This window comes from Vidua macroura, chromosome 6 (genome assembly GCF_024509145.1).
Source record: "Vidua macroura isolate BioBank_ID:100142 chromosome 6, ASM2450914v1, whole genome shotgun sequence".
Taxonomy (NCBI): domain Eukaryota; kingdom Metazoa; phylum Chordata; class Aves; order Passeriformes; family Viduidae; genus Vidua; species Vidua macroura.
Genome location: NC_071576.1, coordinates 36,037,643 through 36,048,744, shown reverse-complemented (window position 1 = coordinate 36,048,744; position 11,102 = coordinate 36,037,643). Strand labels below are relative to the sequence as shown.

At 40.6% G+C, this 11,102-nt stretch overlaps 1 protein-coding gene across 1 annotated transcript in view; it reads left to right on the top strand.

The window, feature by feature from the left end:
* The window catches only part of MIDEAS (mitotic deacetylase associated SANT domain protein), a 54,442-nt gene extending 44,564 nt beyond the window's left edge, over positions 1–9,878 (top strand). The window contains exons 8-13 of the mRNA XM_053979291.1: positions 114–189; positions 1,354–1,442; positions 2,565–2,714; positions 2,918–3,097; positions 3,477–3,676; positions 4,750–9,878. Of these exons, the coding sequence (XP_053835266.1) occupies positions 114–189; positions 1,354–1,442; positions 2,565–2,714; positions 2,918–3,097; positions 3,477–3,676; positions 4,750–4,957 (903 nt within the window). The 3' untranslated portion in view covers positions 4,958–9,878. The remainder of the gene's footprint in view (positions 1–113; positions 190–1,353; positions 1,443–2,564; positions 2,715–2,917; positions 3,098–3,476; positions 3,677–4,749) is intronic.
* Positions 9,879–11,102: the final 1,224 nt, after the last annotated feature.

Sequence of the window (11,102 nt, the reverse complement as noted above, 5' to 3'; positions counted from 1 at the left end):
CTCTGTTTCTTTTCTATTAGCTTGCCCCAGAAAAGAGGGGATTAACAATTGCCTGATCTTTGTTTTTAATACCCCGAACATTAAATTAATTATTTTACTTGTGTTTATCCAAGGGAGCTCTGACCAAACTGCTGCTGAAGAAGCCAGTGCGACCACCTACCCACCCTCTGGCAGATTATCACTACACAGGTTTGTTAACCAGAACAACTCTGTGCTGCCTGCTTATCATACAGGAATTTTTCAATAATTTTCTCATTTTTGGGGTACTCTGTTACATTACAAGAAGATTAAAAGAGTAGTCCTCTCTTGTAACTCAAATGATGGCTTGCCAGAAATTTTGCTGATGCAAATTATGACAGTTGAAATGTAAGAAACACTGCATCCTTCTGAACATGTGCATGTGTATTGGGATAGGTATGAGTTCTGATTTTCTCTGCGGGGAAAAGGGAAGGTAATCCCTTGCACTAAGCCACAGAGAATGTAGAAAGATAGCTAGTATGTACAAGAAAGGCTGTGGTAAGCTTAGAATCATAGCCTCTCTGGCATGAGTTTCCAGGGTGGAGTTAAGCAGGAGTTTTATGGGGAATAGTTTTCAAGCTTGCTGAAGAAGCCTCAGCCAGCTATGGACATCTGTTAGTGTTTCTGCAAAATTTAAATGCCATAAGATTCTTTTGTAATCTTCCACCTAATTAGAAAATAGTCAGCTGTGTGACTTCAGTGATCTGGAGTGAACCAGGTCACCTGAAAGATCTGATGTAAAGTGGTAGAGAGATGTCTAATAGCTGGTGCCACAAAGCATAGAAAATACATTTCTTCATTATTACTCATTTCTACTGTAGTTGTTGGCAAATATTACTTGAATAATATTTATAAGGAAGGAGGGGATTTGAAAATGTGTTTATTATTAGAGGCAAGAAATATTTGAGGAATACCAGAGATGTAGTAAATCTTCAAGTACAGATAGCTGCTGAAAGAGAAGATCCTGTTCTTCTGCCCCATCATTACCTTACTATAAAATCTTATGACTGGGTCACCACGAAGTGTGTCACTTCACCTTGCTTGGGCAACATCTTAGTTCATCTAATTGAGTGGTTTTTGCAAGCTGAGCTGAGTTAACCTGTGGTGATGACCATTAGATCTAGCACAAAGGAAGTGTTGAGAGGAGAGGTGAGGTGGAGCAGTAAGGGAGGAGTTAACAGCACTCTGCAGTTTTACTGTAGTAGGCTCGAAGAGAGACTGCACCCTCACATGTGTGTATAGGTCTTATTTAAGGCAAACACAAAGAAAAGGTATGTAGAAGAGTAAACATTTGAAATTGTATGGGCTTCCATTACAACTTACTTTTACCTACAGGATCAGACAAGTGGAAGGTTGCTGAAAAAAAGCTATTCAACAAAGGCATTGCAATCTACAAGAAAGACTTTTTCTTGGTCCAAAAGCTTGTAAGTTACTTTTGTTTGTTTGTTTTTCATAACATATTTTTATATGTTTGTTGAACATTTTATACAGGAAGTTCAGTCTTGATTTTTCTGAAACCTCAGTTTTAAGCATTAGGTCCTGCACTCAAAAGATTTCAGAGAAATGTCAGCATCCAGCACAGCATGAAATCTCACCAGAAAGCTAGAGCAATAATATTTGTTTTGCTTAACCCTGGTATTTAAACTGCATTACTTCCATTAGTCCATGCTGCAGATATCTCCTCTCCAGAGCACATTTATAGAGCACTGGCAGTGTTTAACTTAAATGGCTTGCTGATAAAACTAAAAAGAAACACATCAGCCACTGATGGAGAGGACCAAAGAAGGATATGAGAAGGATGCTTCCTTTAGATCTCTCTTTCCACTGTTGTGACAATGATAGTAAAAAATGATCACTCCCATGTTTTGATGAGGTATGACATGTCAGCAAGGGGGAAATCACTGAAGGAGAGTGTGAAACCAGGAGCTGCAAACATATTTACTGAATAAATTCCCCAAAGGCATTTAAATTGCAAAAGCTCAGAAGCTAAGAATATATTCCAAATATTTCAGAAAAATCACTGATGCAGAATTTGTAGATGGTCACAAGTCCACGGTGATAATTGTCTAGCACCATATGCCTACAAAATGCACGTGGCCAAAACAAGAAGGGGCTGCAAACCTTCACTTCCATTTTTGGATTGGTATTCTACTCTGGTCTTCTCTGAAGTGCTGCTGTACCATAAAGCTCCTCCATAAAACTGAGAGGCTGCTGTCAGGCCTGATAGCTCAGCTGGAACATTTCAGAGGCTAAGAGGTGCATTAAGCTTACAAAGTCCCAGGTTCTGTCACCTTTACATTAACCAGCTTTTCTTCGGAAAGTTTGTCCTCTAGTTCTCAGTGAATAACAATGGCAGTAGGGGATAAGCTGTCGGATGAGGCAGACAGGCAAATATGACACAGAAAAGGAGGCTTCAACAGCAGCTGTGGTGGAATGGAAACTACTAAGGAAAGAAAATACAAAGTGTGTTTATTGCACCCTTAGTAATTATTTATAAGTCTTTTTAAAATCATGTAATCCATTGGACTTTCATGGTTTTTAAACAGATAAAAACCAAAACAGTGGCTCAGTGTGTGGAATTCTACTACACATACAAGAAACAGGTGAAAATTGGTCGGAATGGGACCTTAATCTTTGGGGACATTGATGGTGCTAGCGAGAGATCTATGAAAGATGAAGCTGAAGTTGACATCAAGGTAAGTAATTTCCTAAATTTCTCTCACCTCTTTTGGGCTGTGGTTTGAAGTCTTGTGTGTTGTCTCATTTACTGGTCAAATCAAAATCACAAACAATCTGGCTTCTCCACAGAAGTCCAGACTCACAAATTTGTGTCCTGTGTCACATAATGTCATTTATCTACAGAGATCAAAATTAACAGATCCTTTATCTTCTGGTGAAGAGTTCCCATAGGTTTGCACGTGTTCTTCCTCTCAGAAGGGACATCTTCAGTGAGGAACAGGGGCATGTGGAAGAGGAGGAGGAAGAGGAGGAAGAAGAAGAGGCAGAGGAAGGGTTGGATAACAGAAAGAGGAGTGCCGATGCTCTGAAAGATGAACAAACACTACACGATGGTGTAACAGTAAGTGCTGCATTGTGCATGTTGTGCTTTCTATGCCACCTTCACTCTGCAAATGGTTTAGAAAACAGTTCCAGATGCAAAAAGTTTCCATGTCTTACTTTTTCTGGAGCAAGAGATTGGGCTGAGGTAGACCAGAATGTTCCTATCAATCAGACTGTGTGCTGTGATGGGAGAACTGAGATGTGTAAGGTGGAAATGTATTCTTTGTGGCTGGTGGACACAGAGGGCCATGATGAGAGATGTCCTTAAAATAGCCTGAAGATTTTATCATTAAATAAAACCTTTGTCTGGAATGAGTGAAGCACAGGAGCTCAGTCACTGTCTTCCTTCTGATGGTGGGTTTAAGTGTCACTTTGCCTCAACTCTTCTCTTTGCAAAGGCCAGCGACACCAACATGAGGAGTCACGAGGCAACTGTCACGGGCAGAATTGGGAGGAAGCCAAGGGAGACAACAGTGAAGCCTCGAAAGCCTATTACTGCTCCAGTGCAGAGGAAGAAGAGGAAACAGAAGATAAAACCAGATGCTACCAGTAAAACACAAAACGCAGAGAACACATTTCCATGTAAAAAATGTGGCAGGTAAGACCAACTCTGCTTCCAGCAATAGTCACAGAATCACAGTAGGGCATCTCCTGTGGAAGCTTTTTCTCAAATGAGCTTTCTGTCTTTCTATATAGGCCATAGACATTAGCAAAAGTTCTAAAGAATTACTGCCCCACTGATTCTTCCAAATTAATGGCATGAGATACCACCTACATTTCAAGTGTGTACAGTAGTTGGTGTTAAGCTGCACTTTCAAGCAGCTGCTGTGTTGGCCCTCTGTAATGCTTACATTTTTGTAACAAGTTTCTATGTATTTGCTAGATCACATATAAAGAACATGGTATAGACTTAAGAACAGTAGTGTAGAAACACAAGATACTACCATTGTTATAGCAGTAGCTGTTAGGACAGTAGTTCATCTGGTTACATTTGCTGTCTTTGGTGGATGTCAAATGTATTTGTATTTCCTCACACAGTTTTAGTAGTTTTTGTGGGTTTGTTGCCAACAGAATCAAAATGTCAGGAAAATTCTGTTCCCTACATAAGTTGCTTACTCTTAAAACAACAGGACAAGCAGACAAGGCTTCTTAATGATGTCTGAACTTCACTTGTGGCATTTCATGCAAAATCCAAATAGTTAGTGGTGGAGGGTGGAGGAACAGATCACAGATATGTAGAGTCATAAGGAAAGAGCTCAGATATTTTGAGCTCTGTGGACAAGGCTCAGGAGTGGCATTGGGCCATCATTTGCCCCCATGCTTATTGTATTGTTGCAGCACAGGGGTATGCCTGAAAACCAGGGCTGTGTTGTGTTAAGCAGCACGTGCATAATTCAGGTACCAGCACTGCCCCTCTGAGTTCAGAGCTGAATGAGAAATGGCCACAGTAAGAGATGAAGTGAGAGGTTTGAGGGTGCTCAGGATCCCTGCTAGCATTATGCTGGCACATGCTGAGTGGTGTTTGCCGTAGGTGCTCTATCGCAGTGCCAGCGGGAGTTCTGGAGCTGAAGCTCACAAACTTGAGGCCAGAGCAGCAGAAGCTCTTCCAGAGAAGTGTTGAAGGAGGCCACAGGAGAGGCCAATGCTAATGTCCATGTGTGCCTTCCTTAGGGTGTTCTACAAGGTGAAGAGCCGCAGCGCTCACATGAAGAGCCACGCGGAACAGGAGAAGAAGGCGGCAGCGCTGAAGCAGCAAGAGAAGGAGGCGGCAGCGGCGGCGGCAGCCCGCAGCCGGGCCCAGCAGGAAGAGAGCAGTGACAGTGGGAGCAGCAGCAGCGGGAGCAGCAGTGCCAGCTCGGATGAAGATGGAGAAATATAGCAGCAGACCAGAAGTGGAGGGAGTAGCAAGGCTGGACCCAACCTCCCTCTCGGTGGTCTCACTTTTTTTTGCTTGCACTTTTCTTACCTGAACCATCAGGTTTTGGTTTCAGTGCTGTCATTTCCTCATGCCACATGTTCCACTTCACCTTGCCAGTACTGACCAAGCCAGAATGGTGGATAACAAGATTTGATTCAACTTGGATTTTTTTTTTTTTTTTTTTTTTAAGACTAATAAGATTCCTATTCTATTTATAATGATATCCGAGGTACATAATAAAACAATGTCACTGCAGTGGAAGTAAGTTCTCTCAGGTCAGTCAGACCTTTCTTTTTGTTCTTTTGTCAGGAATCGTGGTAGTAGGATTCTTGTATATAAAGGTTTCCAGACTGGAGCAAGAAAATGAAGCTCTACTCTGAGCTAGGCTTATCCAGTTACTGTTACACTGGTGATTTCTAGTTGTTTCCTTTCTCAGCAAGTTCTTCTTCCTTTTATGCTTTCCTGCCTGCCTTTCTGAGCAGTTATTCAGGCAGACAACAAGTTTTGTGGAAAGATTGTGTGCACTTTTGACCTCTGTTTCACAAAAATGAAAAGTAGGATGAGCAAAACACTCTTCCTCCTTTTGAGAGGAAGTTTTATTTTTCAAATGGAAGCCTGAGGTCAGTTATGGCATTAAGAACATAGCAATGGATATAAAAATATCCTATGGGATAAGAGTAGCCACAGGCCTTGCAGGTTGTCTCATCTTGGAAAACAAAATAGTCAGCCTTTGATTAACTTAAAGGAGTCTGGGCTTCACAAGTGCAATTTGAAATTAAAATTGATGGGTTTGAATTTACATAAATGGGAGCAAATTTGTTTAGTGAAAATGAACCCAGATCTTCTTGTCTGCTAGATTGTGTACAGCTCAGAAGTGGGAGGAATGGAGTCTCATCTCCAGCAGTGATCCCTCTGTAAATGCTTTTACCTCTCAATATCCTCTTCTGTCTTGTAGCAACCCTCATTTATTCCTTGAAATTGCCATCATCAAGCTTTTATGGCAGGGCCCTAATTTTCCCAGACAGTTGCTGTCAAGACAGTGTGTACAGAAGCTTCTCATCTATTTGCACACCAGTGGCTGGGCAGTGCTGCCTGCTGGATTGTCCTGCTATGAGCTGTGCTCTTTGCTGAAAGGCTGACTCTTCCTTCAGAAGTGACACAAGCTAGTGTCCCAAAAAGTCTAGCCACCAAAAGCTGCTGGTGAAAGAGAGTTAAGAAGTGGCCCAGGTGACAGATGTTAAATTCGGACAGGATTGTTCCGTACATCTTTATAGCCCACATTTATCATTATTTTGTAAGGATACAGAGAATCACTTGTGCTTCATGGCCAGCTGGTGCCATCCTGTAGCCTGGCTACCCAGCTTCCTCCTTCCATCCAGTGCTTAGGAGCAGCACTGGTCCCCAGCTTCTCGGGTGCTGGCACTGTGTCAGACCAGACTGTACTGAAGGAGCTGATCACTCCTGCCTTCCCCAGCAGGGATCCAAGAAATGTTGTTGTACGTGAACTATTGAGTGTGCCTGACTGGCAGATTCTTTTTTATTTAAATCTTGACCCTTCCAGCTGCTAGATAAATTCCTGGTTAACTATAGAAAGAGGCTGTGACTCCAGCATGTCATCTGTCAGTCTTCTTGCCCTGTAGTTTTATGCAACCATGATGGCTTCACTCTTTTGTTTGGGAGGCAGTGTATTGTACAATGTTTGCTTTGACATATCTATGCCTTTGCATAGAATCTTTTTTCTGAGTAGCAGAAACAGTTACTACTCACAAAATCAGGAGGAACATCATTAAGGACTGCACTCTTTGCAAAGTTGAGACTTTCACCTGTAAATGTTCTGTTTTCTGTCAAGATTGTATTTTTCATTCCTATCAAAACGGGAGCTCCTTTCAGCATTTGGATGACTGTTCCATGTTCCTACATGGAATGGATCTTGTTGACTAACCAGGAAGCTCATGGCACATAGTGAACTGTTAAAATAATTCAAAAACTGCAAAGAACTAAAAGCTGCTTCTTTAAAAAGAAGCTTAAGCAAATCAGTCTTCCTCTTAAGGATTTCAGTGTTGATTTTTATCATTTGTCTTTTATAAATTGGGGAAAATGCTTGTCTGCCATTATCTTAGAGCCCTTGGAGAGAACAGAAGCTTTAACATACTGTCAGGAGAAACAGTAGGTGAAGCAACTGCAAGTATTATTACAGTCTTCCAAAGGCCAGATCTTTCACTGATTTTCCCTTTTTTAGCAAACTGATATAATTTTTCCTCTTGTCAAGGACAAGCTGTTGAGGTGCTGGTTAGAACAAATCAGAGATTTTCTTTACTTGCATAAAAGTGTTGTGTATATTATGTGCTGATTCCAGTACTGGTTGTTTCTCTCCCACCCTGCTGCAGTTTAAGTAGAATGGAACAGGAAACCTGGACACAGTCTCTCGCTGGAAGGAAATCAGAAAAGGGCTTTTCTGAGGATAACCTCTATAACAGCTGTGGGTTAGCAGGGCTGACCACAATCAGGTAAATGTGCTAAGTGGCATCAAGTTGGAGTGTTTCTGAGCATACTTCCAAATTGCTAGTAGCCACCAGAAGACTTCTTTTCTGGCATGGTAGTAAGTAAACCAACTCCTCCAAGTGTCATCTTAAAAGACAAACAAGCAAACCAAGCCTTCTATTCACTGGCTTACAGAAGGAGTTTGGAATTGATCCTGCATTTGAATTAGAGCTTGCCTAGTAGCAAAAGTTGGCAGAGAATTGTTTTTTAAAAAAAGAACAAAACCAAAACCCAAACAACCAACCCCCAATTTCTGTGGACAAAGCATTTAAATGGAGTTTGTCTAATCTGGAATTAATCTGGAATGAGTTATGATCCTACTCTTTGTGGGGGGAAAAATAACTTGAGTGGCTCTTTACTGCAGCACAATGTTAATTTAAGTTTGTGTTATTCTAGTTAAGATTTTTAAAAAACCCATCCCAAACAAACAAAACTCTTCTCAATATTCTGTTGATATGTCTGTTTTGAAACTCCATGCTCATTATTTCCCATTGTTTAAGGGCCTATTGACTGATCCCCATTTAGTGTAAGGGTTTGCTGCTAATTTAGAAAACAGGCAGAAGAAAGTCATTAATTTGAACAAGATGTCTCTTCACTTTGAAGAACAAATGGGAAGAAATACAATATTTATAGAATGTAATTCTTTAAATGTGTACTAATAGATTTGCCTTTTACAGTGCAAGATCAGGCTTCAGGTGGTCATATATCCCATAGTCAGATGGCTGTATTTCAAATCATTACCTACTTGAGTCTTGATGCCAGCACTGGGCATCACAGAGATGCAGTGACAGGTCATGTTTGCCCTGATCACGTACTTCTGCCTGTGCTTCTGCCTGCCCTTTACAGATAGATTCAGTCTTTCAGGTTTGTGATCTGCATGGGATAGCATCTGAGTTTTGTAAGACTATGTGTGTATGTAATTACTACATAGATGCATGCACTTGTGATGCATATCTGATATAGCTGCAGGTGTTTTGCAGTCCAGCTGCAAGAACCACTCTGCATTTTAATTTATTTGATGTTTGTTCTTTTACTGATACAGGTGATGGTATCAGAGAGAACTTTAGCTCTGTAAGTTGAAGGCCTACAGAATTTCACTCAGCTGTGCAGGACCATGGCATTTTGCTGGCTAGAAACAGGTAGGGATGTAGCTGCTTAAAGGCAGGGCAAAGATATAAATTCAAAAGCTTAAAAGTAACTCATCTGTTAAACCCATTGTAGATAAAGTCCAATTTAACTAAAAATACACTGATTTATCAAACTGAGGCTTTTGGTCATTTTTATCATTGCAACAAGCTTAGATTAAAATCAACACTTTTCAGAAAAAGTGTTTCTTAAATCACAAATGTGAGCTTTCTCACTCTCTGCAGTTACACCCTTCTTAATTCTCTTTCAGGCAGTGGACTAGAAGGTTCCTACAGATACATACTGTATTTCAAAGAAATGGGAATAGGAAGGACTATAGCCATAGGAGTCTTGCTTTCATACAATGGCACATTTAGTCCAGTACTTACCAGAAACCTTATTCTAATACATATTTTCCCACACAAACCTTCTCCCTTTATCTTCTGATGTATGTCTGGAAGTTTATAAAGCTTTAAAGAGGCAGAGAAGTGAGTCTACAAATCATGTTTGATTTCTGGGAGGGGTGAGTTTCTAGGTAAATTTGTCACTTGGGTTCAGCTGCTTTACTTTCCCTCCTTCTCTCCTGTGTCATATATTAGGAAGACACAAACTTTAAATCCCAAGCTGTCTAAGGATCTTTCTTTCCAAGACTAAGATTCCACTGACAGCTGAACCTGAAAAAACCCTTAACTTCTCCAGATTAGAAGACAACATATATTTTTATAGAAACGTAATTGTGTATTTTAAAAAAGTTTACTGTAGCTTCTCCACATGTATTTTTTTCCCTTGTAGTTCAGATTTGATATAAACTTTTTTTGTGTTCATTCTTTTTATGTTCTGTTTTTAAATTTGTAGTCAAAGCTTTGGTGTACTGTACAGGAGCAGTCAGCCTTTGTAATTACTGTATAAATGCTTTATAATAAAGTATATTACTTTTATTTTAACAAGTGAGCAGACACTTCCTTTTGTATGTCTGCTGCCTAGGGCACCTTTTAAAAGACTGTTACATGTTTAAAATGTACATATATAAATATATTTACCTGTTGCTGTACAGTTGTGATAGACTGGACTGAATTTATTTTTTGTGTGCTTTTTTATAAAATATTAATACACTAAAGGAAATCTTGCAGATGTGATTGTAATGTACTATGTAACTTATTTACTTAATATCCTCTATATATCTAAAAAACCTTTTATTAAATGAGGTTAAAAAATAGTCTCTTAGCTGAGTTTCTTGATAGTATGAGGGAGTGACTGGGGGCTTGTGCAGGCTATGACGCACAGGAGGCTGTCCCAAGTCCTTCTGTCCCGAGTCCTTCTGGTTGGTCTGCTCTCTCTTCGTACTCACCTGTGTTTCCCACAGCAGCCCCAGAGGCTGTTTCTCACCTTCCCCCAAGATACAAGCTTGCAATGTGTGTTTTGTCTTGAATCCAAGAAAGTAACTGGCACCTGTGACTGTAGGAGACCAGGGAAATCTGCAGCTCCACTGCTTTACAGAAGTGTTGATGGGATGTGTGTCCCCCTCCAAGCCAAGCACCCTTGCAGAAAGACAGAAACAACTTTGACAGTGTGCTAGGAATTCCTGGGGAATAGTTCTAGGTCTGCTGTGCTGTAAATAAGGCTGGTGGGATTCTGACACTACCTGAAACAACTACAAAGACCATGGGCAAGGCAAAGACATCATGGAGTAACTTAGTACCTGATGGCCCTGCATCAGATGTGAATTCTGCAATGGCTTCAGTTGTAGATCATACTGTATCACACTTTCAGTGACAAAGTTTTAAAAAACTTTTACTAAATACTGTCTTAAAGGCACTTATTTGTTACTTGAATCTGAGGGGGGGGGGGGGGGGATTTAACAGGTTTTGTTACACAGCATGAATTTTGTTTCTTCTGGCAGCAGCTGGATCTCTTGCTGTGGATTTTAAATACACTTCCATCTATCCTCAAAACATCTTCCTTCTGTTTTGGTATTTTGCCTTTTAGTTAACTAGGCTACACAGGTGTTCTCACACCTGTAGGCATGATGTCTTCAAAAGCTACAAATGCTACATAAAGCAGATGGCAGAAATGTGTAAGTGCCTGACTGGTCTCCTGTGAGATTGCACTTAGGATCTAAGGCACCACACCTGTTAATTTATGCTGACCATTTCAATATTTTTGGCAAAGCTGGCAGGAGAAAGACTCAGCCCAAAACAGGAAAACACTAATTTTTTCAGCTCAGTGTAGAAGTCCTTGCTTTAGTTTAGTCCTGTCCCTGTGGCAGTTGATCAGCAATAGCGTTTGGAGAAAAAAGTATTTTGCTTGGTGTGTGAAGAGACAGGGAACACTGAAGCCTTCATTTGAGATAACAGACCAGGACTTTTAAGGCTTTAAGTCAAGCATTTGCCTCCCTGTCAAAGCCAGCTGACAAAAGTGTTGAAGTTTAGTACTTTGCTCT